The 23,548-nt window shown below is 44.8% G+C and overlaps 1 protein-coding gene across 1 annotated transcript in view; it reads left to right on the top strand.

The window, feature by feature from the left end:
• Positions 1 to 23,548, top strand: part of LAMC1 (laminin subunit gamma 1) — a 122,502-nt gene that overhangs the window by 67,837 nt on the left and 31,117 nt on the right. Inside the window, exons 2-11 of the mRNA XM_035123885.2 lie at positions 1,064 to 1,368; positions 4,565 to 4,695; positions 5,951 to 6,117; positions 11,424 to 11,612; positions 15,939 to 16,056; positions 16,288 to 16,386; positions 17,359 to 17,495; positions 18,442 to 18,564; positions 18,658 to 18,847; positions 21,290 to 21,402. Coding sequence (XP_034979776.1) covers positions 1,064 to 1,368; positions 4,565 to 4,695; positions 5,951 to 6,117; positions 11,424 to 11,612; positions 15,939 to 16,056; positions 16,288 to 16,386; positions 17,359 to 17,495; positions 18,442 to 18,564; positions 18,658 to 18,847; positions 21,290 to 21,402 — 1,572 coding nt within the window. The remainder of the gene's footprint in view (positions 1 to 1,063; positions 1,369 to 4,564; positions 4,696 to 5,950; positions 6,118 to 11,423; positions 11,613 to 15,938; positions 16,057 to 16,287; positions 16,387 to 17,358; positions 17,496 to 18,441; positions 18,565 to 18,657; positions 18,848 to 21,289; positions 21,403 to 23,548) is intronic.

Raw genomic sequence — 23,548 nt, 5'->3', positions numbered from 1 at the left:
AGCCTCATGTTTCATTGACTTGCATGCAGACTGGCTGCACATTTCATAGGCGCATGAGGTAGTGAGACCTAGGTTGGAGCAAGGACTCCTGTCTTCGACGCTAACTTTTGGAGTACTGTATGCTTCTTTCATCCTCCTCAGCCAAAGTTGCTTGGGCATTGTCGGCATAGGGGGAAAAGATACACACAATTGTTTTGTTGCATGTCAGAGACCAAATAGTGAATTTGCGCATTACTTTTTGTGTCCTTGGAAAGGACCACCACAGTTGCATCCCCTGAGTTGACACGGGTAGAGTATGGTACTTGGGCACAGTAGACCTGAGTTGAAATCTCTGTCTACGCCATGACATTCATTGGGGACCTTGGACAGGTCAATATATCACTTGCCTGCCTTGCTTTGGCAAATAAAGGATAAGAGTTCCATGCATTCTGCACTGAGCTCATGTGGAGGATGGGCTGGATGTTGTTGTTGTTGTTGTTTAGTCGTTTAGTCGTGTCCGACTCTTCGTGACCCCATGGACCAGAGCACGCCAGGCACTCCTGTCTTGCACTGCCTCCCGCAGTTTGGTCAAACTCATGTTCATAGCTTCGAGAACACTGTCCAAACAAATTGATTAATTGTTTCTTTAGTAAAATGACAGAGTGGGCAATTGTGCTGTTATGAAAAAATTAAAATAAATACCAGTTGTACTCCTTGCAGGTAAAATGACAAAGCTGCATATTCTGCACACCACTCTTAAAACATTTGTGGCGCATTTTCAGCTGCGAAGAAGTGTCCATTCTCATCCAGTGTGCTAAAAACCCCTCTAACCTATTGCCTAATGTCTTTTCTTAACTTGCCACAGGTAACCAGGAGAGCGACCATTTACAAGTTTGCAGTATGACAAACATAATCTTTTCATTTTGTTTTGATATTATAAACATAGCTTCTCATTCTGATTTTTCACACAAACATTTATAGCAAGTCGACCCTACAGACTTTGAAAAGAACAAAGAGACATTTCTCTGTCTTCCTGCTCTTGCATTTTAGTCTCAAACTCTCAACACTTTTTCTTCTTTCACAGGAAAGGCCTTTGATATTACATACGTACGCCTGAAATTTCACACCAGCCGGCCGGAGAGCTTTGCCATCTACAAACGCACTCGGGAAGATGGTCCTTGGGTGCCTTACCAGTACTACAGTGGCTCATGCGAGAACACCTACCGCAAATCCAGTCGTGCCTTCATCAGGACCGGGGAGGATGAACAGCAGGCCGTTTGCACGGACGAATTCAGTGACATCTCTCCACTCACAGGAGGCAACGTAGCCTTTTCAACACTCGAGGGCAGGCCCAGCGCTTACAACTTTGACAACAGCCCTGTCTTACAGGTAAGGAGAATGGGGATTGGATCTGGATCAGAGGCTGTGATTGAGGCACATCTCAAATTCTTCATATCTAAGTCTCCCCTGGGTACAACCAGAAGAAGACACCAGGCAGCTCCTCTCTACGTTTAATGGATAACCCCAATGTAGGCCCACAGCATGCTCCAGTTTTCATTAGTTAGTGAGGTTGTCTATGGTCCTACCTATTCAGGTGTGTTCTGTATTTTGCTGTTTAGCAGCTGGCCAGGGAGACCCCCCCGGCGTGAGACATGTGAAGCGGCTTCATGTTTGTGCCTGAGTACAGCACAGTGGGAATGGACAGATCTGAGCCTCAGGGTGCGATTCCTCACACATTCTCTGGCACAATCTCTATTGAAATGAATGGGAACCACAGAACACCCTGTCTGCTCCTTTGAAGGAGACTGATATACATGTGTGATGAAGAATAATTAGTAAAATGGTAATGGGGGAGCTTGGGAATTTGGCTGTTTTTGTGGTCCACCATGTAGGTCCAATGGTTCATTGCAGGGGGAAACTGGTGCAGATTTGTATAAGAACGTAAGAAAGAGCCTGCTGGATCAGGTCCGTGGCCCATCTAGTCCAGCATCCTGTTTTCACACTGGCCATGGGAAAACCACAAGCAGGAGCTGAGAGCAACAGCACTCTCCTCTCCTGCAGTTTCCAGCAGCATTATTCAGAACCATAGTGCCATTGGATAGCCTTAATATCTATGAATTTGTCTAATCATCTTCCAAAGCCATCTAAGTTGTGGGCCAGCACTGCCTCTTGTTTAACTGGTCCATTTAAATTTACATCCTGTCACACCTCCTAACAAGGAAACCAGGCACCTTCCTTATAAGGGAAACAGAACTGTTGTGTTGCATTGCTGTTGTATTTGTTTTTCCATGGGGTCCGCCTGCTTCCTTTTCAAATTGGCATCAGCATATCTTAAAGCTATGAAATGAACAGGAAAAATTCTGGGTGCTGTGAACTGATGATTCTTCAGTTGCTGATGGATCCAGTGGGATTCCAAATAGCTCTGGGGGCGTTTCTGGCTGATATGACTGGTGCGCCTGTTGAAGCCCTGGCTGACCTCTGGAACACCCGAATGGCTTGGGCTATTGACACAATTGCCCCTGAGTGCCCTCTCCCACTTCGTGGAGCCCAGTTGGCCCCCTGGTATACTCCGGAGATAAGGGCGAGGAGACAAGCTGGGAAATGGCTTGAACAGTGGAGGAAAGATTCAAATGAATGCAACCAAACACTGGTAAGGGCTCATTATTGAGTCTTCCTAGTGGCAGTGAAGACAGCAAAAAAGGCCTACTTTGTTGCCTCCATGGCATCCTCATCATGTTGCCTGGCAGAGCTTTTCCAGGTTGTACAGGGCCTTTTACAGGCTGGCCCTGAGGAGGTGGCAGAACCAACAGTAGCTCTCTGTGACTTGTCTGCAAAACATTTTGAGGATAACATCGCTTGCGTCTACCAATACCTTGACTGCTGTTACAGCAGATGAATCTCATGGGGTGTCCAGAGCACAGTCTAGTCCTGTTGTGTTGATGGCTCAACAATGTGGACAAGGTGCTTGGATCAGTCACTCTAGACCCTTGCCCCTCGTGGCTGATGAAAGCCAGCAGGGAAGGAACAGCTGGCTGGGCCAGGGAGGTGATCAATGCCTCTTTACGAGAGGGGTGGTCCCTGCCTGTTTGAAGGAGGCAGTGGTAAAACCACTCCTTAAGAAACCTTCCCTGGACTCAGAAAATCCAACTAACTACTGGCCAGTTGCTAATCTCCCTTTCCTGGGCAAGGTTCTGGAGCAAGTGGTTGCGGGCCAGATCCAGGCGCTTTTGGAAGAAACTGATTTTCTGTATCCATTTAAATCAGGGTTTAGGCCTGGTTTGGGCACAGAAACTGCTTTGGCTGCCCTGTATGATGACCTCTGTTGAGAAAGAGAGAAGGGAAACATGTCCCTGTTAATTCTTCTCGACCTCTCAGCGACTTTTGATATCACTGACCATGTTATCTTTCTGGAGTGCCTCTCCAAACTAGGGGTGGCGGTTCCAGTCCTACTCGGATGGTCATTCCCAGAGGCTGTTCCTTGGGGAATGCTTTTCAGCCCTGTGGAACCTTCAGTGTTGGGTTCCGCAGGGCTCAATCCTATCCCCCATATGGCTTGGTGTTATAGCTGAACCACACTCTGAATTGTGTACAGTGTAGTACAGTGTTTCTCAAGCTTGGGTCTCCAGCTGTTGTTGGACTACAACCCTCTTCATCCCTAGTTAGCAGGAGCAGTGGTCAGGGATGATGGGAGTTGTAGTCTAACAACAGCTGGAGACCCAAGCTTGAGACACACTGGTGTAGTGTATGCACACCTGGCTTTTGTGAACTTCCTGGTACACACTTTGCTCCCAGATCTTGGTTATGGTGATCTATCTTGCCATAGAATTGCAGTGTGAAAGAGAAATGTGGCCACTGCCATGTATGTCTTACTTATGAGATAGGGCTACCATATCGCACTCTGTTGAACGGCCTCTGAAAAGTGTCCAGAAAATGCAGTTTTTGCACAACCCGGCAGATCCAAATGCTCTGTTTGTGACTTTATGGTTTGTCACAGCACAGAGCAGTATCCACATGGGTGATTGGAGAATTTCTAAAATGCTGTTCATAGAGGCTTCTTAAGCTCTCATGTGAGGTTATAAAAGGATTCTAAAAAATATATAACGAGTTTTGATAATGGATGAGTTGTGTTCTCAAGGAAATAATGAATAATGTGGAATCACAAGGCCCAATAGGCCTACTGGCAATGGTCTCATTTGCAAGTACAGTAACTTTAAACCATGGTTTCTGTGTATCTGAAGAAGTGTGCATGCACACGAAAGCTCATACCAAAATAAAAACTTAGTTGGTCTTTAAGGTGCTACTGAAGGAATTTTTTTATTTTGCTTTAAACCATGACTATGGTTCGAAGCAGAACATGCAGGACAAAATCGTGGGTGCTCTGTTCCCCGTCCCCCTCCTGCTGCTGAGTGTGGCTTAGCATTACATCTCAACCTTGCCGCTGAGTTTGTTTTCCCCAAGCAAACCACAAGCAATGAGCCCAAAACAAACCTTGGCTACAGCCACATAGAATATGTGCTATTCATTGAGTGTTGCTGTGGCTTGTTCATGGAGTGTATTGTGGCTTCATTCCAATTTCCTCTTTTAGGAATGGGTAACTGCTACTGATATCAGAGTAAGCCTTAATCGCCTGAACACCTTTGGAGATGAAGTTTTTAATGACCCCAAAGTTCTCAAGTCTTATTACTATGCCATTTCTGACTTTGCTGTGGGTGGCAGGTAAGTAGTAAACCGCATCCAATTATATATTTAATATCTTAAATGAGTGTTTGCTTGGGGCTTCTGACTGCACCCCCCATTTTTTATTTGTATGTACACACAGTTGAAGTGATTTTTCATTTAAAAATGATGACTTAATAAAACATCTGTTACTGAACTTGTGTACTGGCTCAAGGACTATTCCAATATCTGTGGTGCATTCTTCAACTTCATTTGCACTAGATTCATGTAACCAGGTCAAGCTTATAAAGTTCAGTAGTACTTCTCATAATTACTTGGTGTTGTTTACATTTTATGAAAAGTCTCTGTCCACGATAAAAGAGAGGTTGTCATTAAGTAAAACCCAGACACGAGAATGAGGGCAAACCCAGTTGAGTTTTGAAAACACTTGGGTTGTGTCTAAATCAGTGCTGCTCAAACTTTTTTCTCTGGGCCACACTATCAGAATTAAAATTTGCTTGCACCACACCGAATGTTTTTATTGATGAGAAATATGTTGGAAAACAAAAAGACACAACTCTTAACAGTGCTTGATTTATAAAATAGAACACAACTACTTTATCATATGATCATGGGACACCTAGAAAGTATAAAACGATGCAACTACATAAGAGCATGAATCATTCCTAAAATATAATACTGATTGTCCTTGAATCTTCCAGCCACACTTGTTATTCTCTCCTGCCGTACTAGTGTAGTGTGCCACACCATTTGAGAGCCACTGGTTTGGGCTTACTCTGGAGAAATCAACTGCATAATAACATGGTGGAGCGGATGTGAGAGGGGCACATGAAAGCTATATTGGAATAACTATTGCTACTTCTATCCTGCCCTTTCTCCCAAAGGAGCCCAGGGCAGCAAAGGTAGAAATGTCAGAACAGGTCCCTGTTTGCCTGTCTCTACTGCATGCTTTTCATTGGCAATGTAAAAGGCAATTCCTCAAGGGATATGGAAGCACATTCGGATCTGTTTCTTTCTTTCTTTTTAAAGGAAAAAAAAATGTTTAGAAATTGCTTTCTCACCTACTCCTTGGCTTTAGCCGTCACTTGAGAGAGGTCGGGTGACTGTATTGGTTCATTGTGTGTTAAGAAATTTCCACTGCCCTGAGAATCACTTCCCTTGGGGTGGAGGAGGGAAGGAACAGACAGACCCCAGGAGTTCCTTTGATGTGAGTCAGCCTGGTTGTGTAGGAGGTTTGGACTCTTTGGGGCACAAGATGTACATTTCTTCCTGAAGTCTTGCTCCCACCGTGCAGGTGTAAATGCAACGGCCACGCAAGCGAGTGTATGAAGAATGAATATGGAAAGCTCTCCTGCAACTGCAAGCACAATACCTTTGGGGTGGACTGTGAAAAGTGCCTCCCTTTTTACAACGACCGGCCTTGGAGAAGAGCAACGTCAGAGAGTGCCAACGAATGTTTGCGTAAGTGTGTTGGGGTTGTTCTTAAATAATCTGGCTTTGTCTAAGAAGCAAAATCTTCCTGCCAATTATTTCATCACCTCCTACTGTCATGTGGGAGGTAGCCAATTTTAAAGCTCTTTGGAGTGTTCTCTTCCTTTTTCCTCCTGGCAAGATCCAGTCCCTTCCTGTCTCTTGTCATCCTGTATTAATTCAGGAGCTTAGCTTATTTTAAACCTTACCTCAAATGTCTTTGTTTCCCATTATCAGTTGGCATGTGTTGTGTGGTAGAAATGCCTTGGAACCTGCAGAGTGTTGGGTAATTCTTCGGCTCATATCTCAGAATTCAGACCACACTAGGTGCTATACAGCTTGTTATCTGTGGTTATTGTTGGCACACCTATCTATTTACCCAACTGCAAGATTATAAATGTGTTTCTCATTTATGCATTGTTGATTCAGCATAGTCCTCTGGACTCAACTAATTATCACCAGGAATTGTGTTCTGTGGATGAAAATAAATAGATAATCTGTGCCAGGATGACCCAGATTCCACAGTCACAAGAAAGAAATTCTATAATAGGCATGAAATATACAAGCTGATATGCAGGACTCTCCCTTTGCATACATTACTTTGCTTCTCCTAGTCCTGGGAAGGGGGGAATTGTAGAGGTGGAAGCAAACCCCAAGGGTCACCTAGTCCAACCACACAGAAGCCTTGCCCTCTAACTAGTAGAAATTCAGTTCAGCAATCCCTTTGGCTTTTGAGACATCCCCCAGGTGTTGTCCACATACTTTAAAGCACATCATTGTAGCCATTAGTACTCGAAAGTGTTTGGCTGCTGGGTTGTTTAAAAAAATCTGGGAACTCTATTCTGCATGCTACCCGAGACCTGTTGTTTTTCTGAGTTACTGTGGAGTTTGTGGTAGGCATGCAGTCCTTTCTTTTTTGAAAGGGAAAAAACCCCAAACCTTATGGGGAGAAAAATTGGATTTCTTGTCTTTCATTCTGGGTGCAAAGTTCTGATGGGGAGAAAGGTCTAAGGACTTGAGCTTAAACCAGTGCTAGGGACTGCTGTCTTCCTAGAAACTGCTGTAACACTCAGGCTTAAAAAGTACCCTAGCTGTAGAGTGGGTTAGGTGACTATTTTGGAGTGGGTCCACGTTTTGGGGATGAGCCCCCCTTTCATGATGTCATTAAATAGGCGTGTCATGTTTGGCATTAGGGGTTGTAGAGTGGGTTAGGTGTACCAAGAAATCATCTGTGTGAGATGTGTCCATCAGAATTAACCTGGTGCCCAGAGCTTTATTCTGGGCAAGGCACCTTACAGTTGTTTCCATAGTGATTGCTTTTCTTGTGGGAAACGTCCTTACATATGGTACCCGGGTGGTGTTTGGGAGGACTGCAGTGTGTGGCAGGCAGATTCATCTTCTATCTGGAATGTACAGAAGAATAGGATGACAGTGAAGCAGGGAAAACTGTTGTAAGGCAACTGTCTGAAAACTTATGTGTGCAATTGTTAGTTGTTCTGTGACATCCTTGGGAATCAATTAAGTGGTCATAGAAAGAGGTATTTTTTAAAAAAATACGAAAAAATTATTGATAAAAGTAGTCTATTTTAATTGCTTGATCTGATACTTACTATATCTTCTTGCTTCTGGAGTTGCAAAGTATTTCTGGCCTTCAGATATTTTTCAAATGGGCACAGGTTTGTAATACAATAGAGTTCTGGTTATTGATGCAAATGATCTCTGCTGAAGAAACTGAGAAATGTTTGTTTTTGTGAAAATTCTTTCCCTGGGACCCTCGTTCCTTCAAGGTGTGATCCAGCACCATGAATTTAGCTGAAACTCAAGTGAAGACTCACAAATGACCCCCTGAGTCCTACCCTTGGATATAAGTGCATGTTATAAAAACAGCAGCCTCATATCAAGTTCCCCATCTCCTTCCATAATGGGCAGCACATCACTGAGCTGTGCATTGGATGGGATGTTCTTCTCATTGTTGAAATAACAAAATAGTCACCAGTCTTTACAACATAAACCAGAGATGCTCACACGCATCTGTGCTGGAAATCCTGACATCCAAAACATATTTAAAAAATCATTGTTTACAGACTGGTTCTTAGAATCAAATGCATTTGCAACAAAGATAAAACACCAAAAGATCACTGAAAATAAACAACGTCTCCTGCAAAAAGAATATCATCCACATGTAATTGATTGCAACATCCATTGGGCTCCCATCCTGCCTAGAGAAAACCACCTCCATCAAAGTGAACAGCCACCTGACAAAGAGCAACATATCCCACATGTGGGAGACTTCCATCCAGCATCTCCTAGCTATCACTTGGCAATCAGAGAAAGCTACCTGTTGTTAGATTTAGCAAACCATTCAGAGTTTGCTATCAGCAAGCCTCCTGTTACAGCATTTTGCCAGCCTTCCATTCTACGCAAACTGTTAGTGAGAGCTTTACGTAAGCCATCTGTCAGCAATCCTGGGTCTCATCCTTGTAATTCCAAGTGCTGTATCACCTGTGTGTACTCCATAGATACAGCTACCTTCAAAAGCACCAGGACAGGTAGAAGGTATCACTTCAAAGAGAACCTTTTGAGAAAGCTCAAAAGGTTGCCCATCACTGACCTAGAGGATACAAGCAGTGTGGCTTCACTTCAGCAAAATGAAGGCCTCCTGTGCCCACCCTAAAACTGCCCCCTTGGAAACAGCCTTCTTTCTACAGAGGAACCGATGAAGGCAGACGTTGAAACAGTTTGCTATAGGCATTTAAAATGCCTGTTTGGTTTGCCACTGTAATAAATATATATAAGAAATGTGAGAAGGCATTCTCCTTGTAATGACAGATAAGAATTGCCTTGCAGCATCTTGCATTTCCCTCCGCGATGGGGCTGCACTTTTTGAGTTATGCTTCTGGAATACCCCCGCGCTTGTTAGCTGTAGCACAGGCTGCATGGTGCTTCTTTATTCCTTCCCATACATTTGACGGGCGTGGGTATAGCATCTGTGCTGCATGGGGACTCCACACTCTGGTGAGCATGGATTAGGGTGCTCCCAACACTATGGCTTAATTTGTGAAGGCACAATTTAGCCTGCTTCATTGCACGCTAGTGGGCTCTGGCCTCCAGCATTAGAATCACTAGCTTACTGCATGGGAAGAAAAGGCAATACAGTATTTCTTCTTAACTTGCTTCATATGTATGCTGAAAGTTCCCAGCTGCATATGTGAATTGAGTTGAAAGCCTGACGAAACTGGTGTCTGATGGGCTCTTGTTCTGCTCCATGTCCTTGACATGAGCAATTAGGCCTGTCTGTGCTAAGGAAAGCAGAAAGTTTTGTCTCTCTCGTTCACATACACAGACACAGACGACACACAGGATGCAGCTGGGGGAGGCTGGTCTCACTGCTATCTTTCCCCGCAGTTTGCATGCCAGAGAGCAGTGTCAACTGTGTGGGAGAGCTGTGGGAAGCTTAGAAACTGTAGCACAGCTGGAGAGACAGCCGGGTGGAAAATCTAGTACACTCAGCAACATATCCAGACTCCAGCCTTTTGGGGTGAGGGGGTGGAGAAAGCTTTATGCTCATGGACAAAGGCTAATGGCCTCCACCTCCTGGAGCCTTGGGCAAGAGCAAGTGAACCATCAGGAGAATCCAAAGTATGGATAGTGCTATTCTGGTTTGCACCGTGGTACCAGTATATGGAGCTCCCTGTGGATCCTCTGCCCTGGGGTGGTTTTACCCTAAAGCTGCTGAACCGAGGATCAGGCAGCTGCTCAACACTGCAAATGCAGGAAGGGTGTGTCAGCTTAATAATAATAATAATAATAATAATAATAATAATAATAATAATAATAAATTTATACCCCACCCTCCCAGTCGAAACCAGGCTCAGGGCGGCCGACACCAGTAAAATTACAATAAGACATAAAGAAAGAAAAACAATTAGTTAAAGTACAGGTTAAAATACAATTTACATTTAAAATTTTAAATGCAGCCTCATTTTTAAAAAGGCCCAAGTCAAAAACCATAAGGGAGGAAAACATAGGGGCCAGACTGAGTCCAGGCCAAAGGCCAGGCGGAACAGCTCCATCTTGCAGGCCCTGCAGAAAGATGTCAAATCCCGCAGGGCCCTAGTCTCCTGTGAGAGAGCATTCCACCAAGTTGGGGCCAATTCTGAAAAGGCCCTGGCCCTAGTTGAGCACAATCTAACAACCTTATGGCTCGGGATCTCCAACGTGTTGTTATTTGTGGACCTTAAGGTCCTCCGCAGCTTGACTCTGTGCTGTGGATTGGCAGTTAGTGGCCTGGGAGTTCAACCCAGGCTTTCCATTTGTGCCCCCGCCCCCTGCCCCCAAGTCTAAAGAATTGCACCTGCACCATTAACTATTTCTCCCATGTAAGCCAAGACCCGGGCAAAAGGGGGTCTTTAACACAGTGTACGAACCTTAGCAGATTTCTCTCCTGACGTTCCCACTTGCCTTGACTTGTGCACCATAGCTGCCAAGTTTTCCTTTTTCTCGCGAGGAAGCCTATTCAGCATAAGGGAAAATCCCTGTAAAAAAGGGATAACTTGGCAGCTATGTTGTGCACCAGAAATGGGTCTGCATAGCACAAAGTTCATAAGCAGAGGACTCCTGCTAAAGTCTCTGCTCTTCAGTTGTTGTTGTTGTTGTTGTTGTTGTTGTTGTTGTTGTGTGTAAAAGAACATGTTGCCTGTGTTCTAGCTTACATGGGAATTGGAGGATAGATCCATTGTTGCTGGCCCTTTATTTCTATTTTAGTTCAAAATATGGCTTGGTGTTTTTTTAAAAAACAAAACCAAGAACAGGAGAAAACTAAGCTCTTCTACAGCCCAACCTATGGGATTTTTGGCTCCAGTTCAGAAGCTTCACCAACCATCTCAACCTCTGCTACTTTTGGTGTCCCCCTGAACTAATATGAAGGAAACCTCAGTGAACTAGCTTTCTGAAAATCACTGAACTTGTTGAGCTTTTATATTCTGTATGGTAAACATGGAACGTTATCTGAGGTCCCAAACTCCTCCTCCCATTATCTCCAAACAGGTAGAAACAGTTGCTAAATTTTCTCATCTCTTTACTTCTCCCCAACCTCTTTTCATTTCTGAGCCATTTGTTGTTTCTATTAATCTGCATTTTTCTTTTGGACTGAGCATCTTATTTTACAACTTTATAGACTTGGTAGCGTTTACTTCCGGATTTGTTGCATGGAGGGTTGGGCAGATGGAAAGGGATTTAGCAGGGAGATGTACTTCAATGGCCTACTAAACAAGCACATGTTTGTTCCTTACCTCTAGCTTGTAACTGCAATGGCCGGTCACAGGAGTGCTACTTTGATCCTGAGCTCTACCGTTCCACGGGCCACGGTGGCCACTGCACAAGCTGCTTTGGGAATACCGACGGGCCAAACTGCGAGAGGTGCCGGGAGAATTTCTACCGCCTTGGGAGTGAGGAATCGTGCCTGCCATGTAACTGCAACCCCGTGGGTGAGTGGCAGAGATGATGAATCTCTTTGTGTTTTTCAGTTGTTAAGCTTCCAAAGGGAGAGAGTTCTTGGCATGCTGACCATTTTAAAAGGTTACCCTTTGTGGGTTTAAATTGTAACAACTAGAATACCGGTAACATTTTGTGTGAAGTCAGCTCTTAAATCAGCTTCATTTTATAAAAGGTGGGGGCCTACCAAAATGGTTGTAGTCCTAATGGGTGGGATGTATGTGAGACGGAGAAGAGCCTGTCTATTGCAAGGATCATGTGGAAGGGGCAAGTGGGGTGCACTGCCCATGGGGCGTGGCCACCCAATATCAGCGATGGAGGGGCCCATTAGGGAAGAGGCAGTGATGTCCCCAAGTGCATCCTGTTGCTTCTTCCAACAGGAGTGGAGAGTTAAGCCTCCTTGCTGTGCCTAGTGATTCTGAATTCTCTTTCTTGGTCACAGCTCAGTTGGTAGAGCATGAGACTTAATCTCAGGGTCATACGTTTGAGCCCTATGTTGGGCAACAAACCCCTGCATTGCAGGCTGTTGGACTAGATGACCCTCATGGTCCCTTCCAACTCTACAGTTCTTTGGTTCTAGAATGGATGATGTGTGAACAGAGATCTGTACTTGGGCATTAGTAGAATAGTGTTTAAAATGTTAAACAGTGGTTACCCAGCTTCACATATTCAATAAGATCTGTACAGAATATAATATAGCTGAGGTGTCTAACTCAGACACTGATCTAAGCTAAGACTGTCTAGAGGGGTTGGGAACTGGGGGCACTGTCATACAGTGGTTCCCCTCCTTCCTCCTGGGCCGTGTTCAGGGGGATGAGTGTTCATACCCCTGGGCACTCACTTCCGTTCTCTCCCCCATGCTTTTTAATATCTATATGAAGCCGCTGGAAGAGATCATCAGGGAGTTTGGGCTGGGTGTTCATCAGTATGCAGATGACACCCAGCTCTACCTCTCTTTTAAATCAGAACCAGTGAAGGCGGTGAAGGTCCTGTGTGAGTGCCTGGAGGCGGTTGGAGGATGGATGGAAGCTAACAGATTGATGAGGTTGAATCCTGACAAGACAGAAGTACTGTTTTTGGGGGATAGGGGGTAGGCGGGGGTGGGGGACTCCCTAGTCCTGAATGGGGTAACTGTGCCCCTGAAGGACCAGGTGCGCAGCCTGGGAGTCATTTTGGACTCACAGCTGTCCATGGAGGCGCAGGTCAATTCTGTGCCCAGGGTGGCTGTCTACCATCTCCATCTGGTACGCAGGCTGAGACCCTATCTGCCCGCAGACTGTCTCGCCAGAGTGGTGCATGTTCTGGTTATCTCCCGCTTGGACTACTGCAATGCGCTCTTACATGGGGCTACCTTTGAAGGTGACCCAGAAACTGCAATTAATCCAGAATGCGGCAGCTAGACTAGTGACTGGGAGTGGCCCCCGGGATCACATAACACCCATCCTGAGAGATCTACACTGGCTCCCAGTACGTTTTCGAGCACAATTCAAAGTGTTGGTGCTGACCAGTATACCTGAAGGAGCGTCTCCACCCCCATCATTCAGCCTGGACACTGAGATCCAGCACCACGGGCCTTCTGGCGGTTCCCTCATTGCGAGAAGTGAGGTTACAGGGAACCAGGCAGAGGGTGTCCTCGGTAGGGGCACCCTCCCTGTGGAACGCCCTCCCACCAGATGTCAAGGCAATAAACAACTATTTTACATTTAGAAGACAACTGAAGGGAAGTTTTTAATGTTTGATGCTGTACTGTTTTTACTAATATTCGGTTGGAAGCCGCCCAGAGTGGCTGGGGAAACCCAGCCAGATGGGTGGGGTATAAATAATAATTTATTATTATTATTATTATTATTATTATTATTATTATTATTATTATTACTACTACTACTACTATTATATAAGCTATGCTTATGTGTTTCTCTGTCAGGCTAACTCTGTGGTCAGACTCTTATTTTGCCATTGTGCCAAGTGTAAATGCCAAGTAGGGTTGCAACAATTAAGACTGGTCTTTCAGTCAAGGGCAAATTTAGAAGGCCTGATAAGGAGCATTAAAACTTTGCAGCATATTCCATGACACAACAGGCAGCCAGTGTATATTTAAAGTATGTGTGTGTGTGTGTGTTGATTTAAGATGGCATTTTTGCCTGAGTAATTGTTCCTAAATAATTGCTGGCTTTAAGGAAGACTGTTGACTGTATATGGTAAAGGTCTTTGTGAGCTTCTTGTTGCCAAATCAATCTGTTTTGTTTTAATCCTCTTAATGGTTTTGTGTGTGTGTGTCAATCTTCTTCTAGCCTAAAGATGCAGTAACGTCTTGCAATGTTAATGAGAAGTTAGCTTTTTAATGTCCTCGCCTCTTTAAACTACTGATACTTGACCCACTGAAAAACAACGCAAATGATCTCAGTGCATCCTAGTTTGGAAGTTAAATGCTTTGAGGTGCCCGTTAACTTCTAGGCCCAGTTCAGCAAGCTTTAGCATTCAACGCCTTTAATGCAGGGGTCAGCAAGGCTTACCAGGCATGGGCCGGATCACTCCCACAGAGATCCTCCGTGAGCCGGACCGGCGCAGCGCAACACCGGAAATTGCTTCTGCGCATACCCAGATGCTGAAAAGCGCGCCTGCACAGAAGCGATTTTCAGCGTCTGGGCATGAGCAGAAGTGATTTCCGCGCCGCAGAAGAGCCCCTGCGCGCTGCACTAAACCGGTGCAGTGTGGCACGGGGACTCGCCGAGTGGGTGGCTTGGTTTGGGGGCAGCTCATGGGCCAGTTAAGTGACCCTCTTGGGCCGCTTTTGGCCCATGGGCCTTAGGTTGCCGACCTCTGCTTTAATGTAAGAGGCAGCAGCTAGCCTGCTTCCTGTCCAGTCCCCAGTCCCCAATCTAGAGGGGAAAGAGATGTGGAGACCCAGCATATGCTTCAGGAGAACTTGCCAGCAGGATTATTTAGAGGGTGTTATTGAAGTGGGCTTCTTGGGAAGCTGATTGTTGAGCCGAGCTTTAATGGATTGTGACCTATATTATTTCAGAGAAAGCCTCTTGCTTATGAAACCCTAAAGCCTATATAGTTGTGTTCTGTAATTCCTTCAGTATAGGAACTTAAAATGCTTGGGATGAAGCCAATGTGCCCTGCAGTTATGGAATGACCTTCCAGGGGAGGTCTGAGAGTTGACATCTCTCAGAGAGGGGAATGCCAAGTCTTCTGTGAAAGCTTTTTGGATTGTTGAGTCTGGTGGCATTTGGTCTCGCTGCCACTGGCCCAGGATATCTGAGTCTGCACTGTCCTGCGTCAGAGCCCAGGTGGAAGCTCTTGGAAAGAATGCACCTCTGTGCAGAAACAGCCCCTGCCAATAGACAAGGACCACCTTAAAGGAAAAGGGCTGTGCTAGAATTCTTCTTCCTGCCATCTGCTGTCCTTTATTTGTGGAATCTTATTCATGGAACATTTCATCACTCGAACCCCCACCTGCCACCGGAAGTGGTGAAGTCCAGACTCAAGTTGCCACCTGAGTGAAAGCTAGACTTTTGCTTTATGTATTTAATAGGACAGCAGGTTCTTGTGGCTTTGCTGCTCTGATTTATGTAGAAGCTGAACATTCTACAACCCTCAGCCCATAGAAAGAGATGATAACACTGCTTTTAAATAAATGAAATTATGTACACAAAGCCCAGGTTATAACTCAGATCAGTAAAAGAGAGCGGGGGTGGGGAGTGGCGTCTGCTGCTTCTTACAATTGACAAACAAAGCTGCTTTTTAAACTCCCTCAGTTGTAGTGGACAGACAGCAGGATATTGAACTTCTCAAAAACACCATATAACTAAATAACTAGCAGCACAGCTCATGCTCTTTTGCATCACAGAATGTTCAGGATTTTTTTGTGCATGAGCGTAGCCTATTCTGAGCTCTGCCAACAAGAATCAAAATAGTTTGTTTTACATTGTATTGGAGCAAAAGGGTCTTCCTGCCAAAGTATATGCACCACGGGGGGGGGGGGAGGGAGAACACACACCATATAACTGCCAAGTATTAAATTATTGCAGCTTCAGTATAGGATAAGTCCTGATTTGAGTGTGTAGATTGGAAACCTTTAGATGGTTAACGCATGTTGCATATTTTACTTTCGATTACTTCATCTAGATAACATTGTTTTAGTCTGGAGTTGGGGCTACAGAAATGATATACGGTAATATTGTGATTGCCTTTGCCTATTCTGGGATCCCGGTCCCTCCCTATTTAGGGGGCCCTAGTTTGAAGAACAAATGGTGCAGTTTTTGCGTTGATTTGCTTTTTAATAGTACCTTGATCTCATTTTGTACACACAGGTTCCCTCAGCACTCAGTGTGACAACTATGGGCGGTGCAGTTGTAAATCTGGTGTGATGGGCGACAAATGTGATAGATGCCAGCCCGGCTTCCACTCTCTCACAGAGGCCGGTTGCAGGTAAAAGTTGACTGACCCTAGATCAATATATAGATGACAGAGAGTGTGCGACAGGGATGAGGAGCCCCCTGGTGTTTCTGCATCTCTCATTATTCCTGACCACTGGCCATGATGGTTGGGGGCTAGTGAGAGTTGTGGCCCATCAATATCTGCAGGGCCTCAGGTCCCCTTCCTGATATATGACCTTATTCTCCTCAGTGCTCTGACTGGACTTCTTTGCTTCTCTTCCAGGCTGTGTTCTTGCAATCCTGCTGGCAGTATGGACGAGTGCAACGTGGACACAGGGCGTTGTACCTGCAAAGACAATGCTGAGGGCTTCAATTGTGAAAGGTAGTGTGGTTTGCATTACGTCACAGGATTCTGGATGTGGGATTTGACCCATTTGTTGCGCTTTGCATTTCTGCCCTTTGTAGGGCTCAGAGCAGTGTACAAGAGGCGTGATCCCTTTTATCCTTACAAAAAATCCATGATGCAGATCAAGCTTGAGAGAGGGCGGCTTTTTGAAAGGCTTCCTAATGAATCTGATAGTTGAGAGCAGCTCCTGACGTTTCAGTCTGTTTCTGGCAAACAGCAGTTAGGGTGGTAAATTGGCACCTGAGCTGGGATTGAGTGAAAAGATTTCACCCGAGAATGTTGGGCTCAGTTTTTGTTGGGGAGATGGAAGAGAAATTTGGGCCACTGAAATGAGGCCATTTTGGCAATTGAGAATGAAATTTGTAGGGATCCACTTGGCAGCAGTGGCTTCATTTTTTTCTTCTCAACTTGCAGGAGTTCTTCTGCTGTTAGTAAGAACAAGCCCTTTTGGGCTCAGTAACATTTGTTGTGGAACGTGCTGTTGTCATCCTAGCAAAAGCTCAGGGTGAATTTGATCATCTATGAGAGGTGCAGGTCTTTAGACACCCCCTTGTATACTTGTGCAGAGGTTGGGTCACAGCTCTCCCAACAGAACGTGGATATACCCATGGAAATAGCAATTGCCGAATAAAATGATAAATGGTTCTGAGTAGGGATTAGAGTCCAGCTTTTCCTGGTCAAAGACCAGCATCTATCTGCTGCACCACAGAAGAAAGACAACCTCTAGCAATACTTTTTCAGGATGCTGGCTGTTATTTTACCGGAATGAAAGACTTCCTCAGATTGAGTGTGAGGTTCTGCCACACAGTGGTCTAGCATGACTGTATGAAATATTGTGGATGCAGTTCTGTGGCCCAGTTAAATGAAACTCTTAAAGGTTGTTAAGGCAGAAGATCAATGTGGGAGATGGATTAGAAGTGCTCAGTGGTTTTTTAAATTTTATTTTAGGTGCAAACCTGGCTTTTTTAACTTGGATCCTGCCAATCCAAGGGGATGCACTCCCTGCTTTTGTTTTGGGCACTCATCTGTCTGTACCAATGCCGTTGGATACAGCACCTACCGAATTACCTCCAGCTTTCAGTTTGGTAAGTGCAAGTTTCAATTTAACTTGAACAACACCTGCCCTATACCTTAAAAGCTTTAACATTTCCCCTGCGTGAGTGCCTGCAGGTCCTGTCCCTGCCTCTTACCACCTGGCTTAGGACGGGCCCTGGCGGGCCTCCTGGGGACTGTTGCCCCCATCACTGTTGATGTCTAGGAGGACTCTGAACTGCGCAGAGTTCTTTTCAAAATGCTTTAAAATTTTCTTTTTACCATTTTAAATACGTTATGGTGTGGGTTCAATGTTTACTTGGGTTTGGAAATTTGTTTAATTTTGTTACTTTTGTATTTTTTATTTCTTGGTTAGTATTGTTTTATTGTGTTTTTGTGTGTTTTATATAGGTTTTAATTTGTTCTTAGGGGGAGGGGTCAGGGCTGCCTGGGAGTGGGTCCCAGCCAACAAAATGGCTGGGGCAGGTTCCACCGGGGGGGGGGGGTTGCCGGCACTGGGACAACCGATCTCAGTGATCATGGGTAGGAGGAGGAGTTACGCTAAGACCAGACCACGCATTACCGAGGAAGCAGGCTTAGTCATTGTTGGGAAGACTATCCCTGCCTCCGGGTCTGGTCTTGACCGGATGGATACTGGAATCAGCCAGGGATACCCACATTACCTGAAGATACATTAAGGCTTTTAATGTTTAATAGATCATTTTATTTCATTTTTCTGTTGGAAGCCACCCAGAGTGGCTGGGGAAACCCAGCCAGATGGGTGGGGTATAAATAATTTATTATTATTATTATTATTTTCACAAGGCAGAGAATGCTGCCTGATTCCAGCTGCACTGCAATGTTTGCAGTGGTTTGTGTTCCAGAAAATATAAATTAAATTAAATTATAAAATGATAAGGTTACATCAAGAGAAGTATAGGCTATGCAGCAAATTAGTCTGGCAATGCCTAAGTTCCAGTTTCTTTTTGTGGCTTTCAGGTGAGGAAGACTGGCATGCAGAACAGCGAGATGGCACTGAAATCTCAGTTCAATGGATTAGTGAGACTCAAGACATATCTGTGATCTCAGAAACTCCCTTTCCCATCTACTTCATTGCACCAGGTATATAACAAGAGTGGCATGGTTATTTGAATGGACCGGTAGCGTGCTAATATTTACAACTAAACTCTCTGCCTTTACTCTCTTCCCTTTCAGGCAAGTTCCTTGGGAATCAAATCTTGAGTTACGGCCAAAACGTGACATTCTCTTTTCGGGTCGATAGGCGGGACACACGCCTTTCTGCGGAGGACATAGTGCTTGAAGGCGCTGGCCTGAGAGTGTCCGTACCTCTGATTGCTCAAGGCAACTCCTATCCCAGTGAGAGCAGCCTGAAATATGCCTTCAGGTGAGGCCATGTGGATTCGTGTTTTTCTCATCTGGGGAAGTTCAAGGTTGATTGAAGGAGCAGCAAACGGCTTTAACCAGAATCTAATGCAGCACAAAATGTTTCTTTAAAGAGATTGCAGTTTCGGATTGGAATTCTAGCTGTGGCCAGCTATGGGTGAATACCCACTAAGCTTGAATCATTGATAAATGCTGCCTACAAAAACTCTGGGAACAGTGGGATTGTGTTTTTTCAACAATTTGAAGTTGGCCCATAATTATTGTGTGTGTATGTCTCTGTTCTAGATGTAGACATTTTATTGGCAGTTGTAATGCAAGGGAAGGCAGTATACTGCATATTAAGAGGGTTTTTCCTTGTATGACCTGGAAGCTATACGCTGGCTCCCTCGGCCAATAACGCGAGATGAGTACCGCAACCCCAGAGTCATCCGCGACTGGACCTAACGGTCAGGGGTCCCTTTACCTTTATGCAGGATTTTTTTTAAAAAGTAATTTGTATTAAAAATAATGCTACTTTAAGAATTTCTGCTGCCAATTTAATTATGCAGTAGATTTTTAACTGATTCATCTAACCCAGGCATCCCCAAACTGTGGCCCTCCAGATGTTTTGGCCTACAACTCCCATGATCCCTAGCTAACAGGACCAGTGGTCGGGGAAGATGGGAAATGTAGTCCAAAACATCTGGAGGGCCGAAGTTTGGGGATGCCTGATCTAACCTATTGCCTGATGTTTGCAGCCCAAACAATATGGCATCATCACTTAAGAGATCTACGGTTTCAAGGCTAAAAATTGTGAAGCTTTGAATTGGGGAGGGGGAGGGGTTATGATCCAGCCAGAGTTGAGCACTTGTGAAGTCCTGTTAATATTAATTGGGGAGAGTTAAGAGTGCACCCAACTTTTCCCTTTCTTTCTTCTTCTTCTTTTAAATATATTTTTATTAAGGGTTTTCTTGGTTTACAAAGAAAAGTGCAATGTCTCTCTTAGCATTTTTACAAATCAGTTTCATCAGTGAGGAGAGGGGAAGGAAAGTAGATGGGGGGAGGGTGGTGGTGGGGTGACAATGGTGGGTTTTTTTTTTTTGCTTAATAAGTGTGGGGGGGAGTTGTCAGCGATGCTTGTGTGGGTTCTCTGTTGTTCGCTTGTTTTCCTTTGATGGTGAGAGATGTTGGGGTTGGCCTAGGATATGGTTCTTCCTTTGTGATTGGCTGTGGTGGTCTTTGTTTTGTGTGTGAGTGGGGTGGGTGAGTGTTTTTGGTCAGGTTAACCATATTGATTCGTATGCTGTTGGTGGATTTTTGTCATTGTCTTGTTGGGCTGTGTATGTGATAAAGGGGAGCCATACCGGGGTGAAGCCGTCTTCTTCTATTTGCCCCCGTGTCAGTTTCAGTTATTGGTTAATTTTTCTAGTAGGACTGTTTCCCATACTATTTGGTACCATTGGTCCATGTTTACTCCTGATAGGTCTTTCCAGTGTCTTGTTATGGTGCTTCTGGTTGCTGAGAGTAAGTGGGTTATGCCAACTTCTCCCTTTCAACCAGTGTGTCCACAGGTGCTTGCTTCACTTTTGTGGGTTCATGTCTAAATTTTGTTTGAGGACACACATTCAAACTTACTTGTTTCAGCTTAAAATGGATGGAGGGTTCTTTCCCACATGGTTATTATTAAAAGGCTAATTCAGGCTGTACTCTAAAAACATGATGGCTTCATCCTGTATTGATTTGTTGTTTTTCCTGTCCTTCCTCTGAGTAGCTCAGGGCAGCTTATGGATATGTTTTAGACCCAGCTTTGATTCAACAGAACCAGCCTCCTGTGTCTTCAGACCACCTTCTCTGACTATCTCAAGGTGGATAGTTTCTTGTCCTGTTTTATGGATGCATTTTGTCCCCAGCTCTTCATGGCTGCCACCTTTCTTTCTCTTCACTGCCAATGTAATGTTAAAAATGCAACTGGAACAAAGCATGCAAAATAGACCTGTCTTGTGTGCCCCGTTCCCCCTCCGGTTGGACACTTTGCTGCATACCTGTTACAACTTGACAGTGGTGCCTGTTGAGATGATGGAGGGATAGTGGGCTGCATGGCAGCTGCTGTGTGGCACTTGGGTTTGAATAGCTCTGGAAATCATGGCTACACAGCTGATGGCTGGGCAGGCTAGAGTGAGTGCGACCTCCTTCAAGCGCTGCTGGCACGCCAATGCCAGGTGAAGGGCAAAGATTGGGAAGTTACTCCAGAACCTCTTAGCCTGGTGGGATGGAAAGGAAGAAACAAATAAAAATGCCTAACCCTTTGCACTAATCCCTGGGTAGAGGCAAGTGTGCCCCCCCCCCAAATCATAATACAGTAACACCGCACAGTTTCTTGAGTTGTCCTGGAGAAGGGGAATGACTAATCTCACAAGTGAATGCTTCAGAGGTTTAAAAATGATGCATGTCTCTTCCCTGTTAGACTCCATGAAGCTGCAGATTATCCATGGAGACCTTCTCTTACCCCGTTTGAGTTCCAGAAGCTGCTGCACAACTTAACAGCAATCAAGATCCGTGGGACCTACAGCGAGAGGAGTAAGTTGCCACAGCAGCTGGATGATCAGGCTGAATGGGTGTCAAGCACGTTAGCCTCTTTACACCAAGAAGGAAAGGAAATAGGCCAGAGACTGGGAATTTCAAGCCTTCCAGATATTGTTGGAGTGCAGCTTCTGTCCCTGAGAAGTGGGCATGCTGACTGGGGCAGATGGGAGTTTGAGTCCAACTGCATCTGATGGGACACAAGTTCCTCATCCCTGGAATATTATCATTCAACTATTGTTGGATGATGGTAAATGTTGCAGATTTGCTAAATTGTGGATATTTTCCATTAATGTTTGAGTTTAGAAGAGGGCCAGAGGAAAATTCTTAACATTTTTCAGTAAATCTCAGAGCTGAATGAGCACTTATAATGAATGTCCAAATGCTGTTGTCATTGACCAGCAAATGACATTTTCCTGAGATAAAGCAGAATTTAACAGATCATATTGATTTAGCCAACACCTTCCTGCTTTCCCATGTAAATTGCAGAACTTTCTGAATTATGTATTCATTAACCACCTGACAGAAGTTGCCCTTAACGTAAAGCTATGTTGAGACAATGCAGAAAGCATCTGCTAAATATGTCTAAAATGTATGGAATTTGCAGGAGCATGGGTAAGTTATGTATGCTTTGGTGACAAGCTTTACTGAAAGGGGGGTGGGAGAAATGCAGGAAAATTGTGGTGTGATTAACATTCCTTTCATTGCAAACATGCAGGGGCACCTAGGGCTGTGGCGGAAGTCAGAGTTTTCTACCCAAAATGTAAACATCCTTCCATCAAAATATAGTTCCATAAAATTGTTTTATACGTGAGGCAATCCTAAGGGCAATTTCTAGGGCATGGCTTTAAGCAACGAGCCAGTTAGAAGAGCTGTAGGGTTTTGCTGGGAGGTCTCACAATAAATGTTTATAAAGGATGGATTAAAAAGTTAGGCTGGGCCAAGAGATCAGCCAGTCCATCTGCGAAGGGGCGGTAGCTGTGGCAGGCTCTTTCCTGACCATATAAGCCGAAGGAATGGTGTGTGCAAATACATTTTATGGTAGTGAAAGCTGCATTCTTTACCCACTCCCATGCTTTTACAAGGAGGATTTTTGGCAAGTTGCCATCTCTGCTTGCCTGTTAGCTCTGCTGTGCAAAGGCATCTCCCCACGCTGGTCTCTCAGCATCACATGCAGTGCTGGTTCTCTGAGCAGCTTCACTTGCAAATCAGGAGCCAGCCTCAGAGATGCACCTTCCCTCCTACCATCTCTGGAGCAGTTACATTTGCCAGCATTAATTATGTTACATGGGCCTGCATGCAAATCAGGAACCAGAGAATAAAAGCTATGGTTTCGAGCAGATTTGTGAAGTAGATATGAGGGACCTTTGCATCACCTCTAATGCGAGATGATAATTAACACAAAGCAGGATAGGAGGCAAAACTGGTCCAGGGAGTGCAAGAAGAAGTGGGATGGAGTGTTTGTTCCTGACCCATGGTGCCGTTGGTAGCAAACAAGTTCTTCTGCACATTACATAATGGGTCCCTTGTGCTCAACCAGTGGCTGTGCACTGGTTGAAGTAAATAAAGCTTTGTTGTAGGCTGCCCAGAATGGCTGGGGAAACAGAATGGCTGGGCCTTAAATATGGTCATCATTTAGAATCTCCAAGAATGAGCTAAAACTCCACCCACAGAGGACTCTCAGAATCAGATTTTTTTTAACACACACACACACACACACACACACACACACAGCATCAGCAAAAAATATTAAAATACCTCTATTGAAGGTTTATAGTTCAACTTGGGACTCAGCTACATTAGTAAAGAAAAAGCGTTATAACACTGTGACACCAGGTGGCACTATAGAGTCCTGTCTTTCACCAATGTGATTTCCCATAATGAAGTTTACAATATGTTTTCCTGAAACACGTTTTTGATATGTCTGGAACAGGCATAGGCAAACTTGGCCCTCCAGATGTTTTGGCCTACAACTCCCATCATCCCTAGCTAACAGGACCAGTGGTCAGGGATGATGGGAGTTGTAGTCCCAAAACATCTGGAGGGCCGAGTTTGCCTATGCCTGGTCTAGAACCAGCCTTGCAGTACACAAAATGTCTAATTTGACATGGATATCTTAATGAATTAGGGACGCCGGTGGTGC

Source organism: Zootoca vivipara, chromosome 7, assembly GCF_963506605.1.
Source record: "Zootoca vivipara chromosome 7, rZooViv1.1, whole genome shotgun sequence".
NCBI lineage: Eukaryota > Metazoa > Chordata > Lepidosauria > Squamata > Lacertidae > Zootoca > Zootoca vivipara.
The sequence above is the reverse complement of the archived record's forward strand: the minus strand, read 5'-3'. Positions and strand labels throughout refer to the sequence as shown.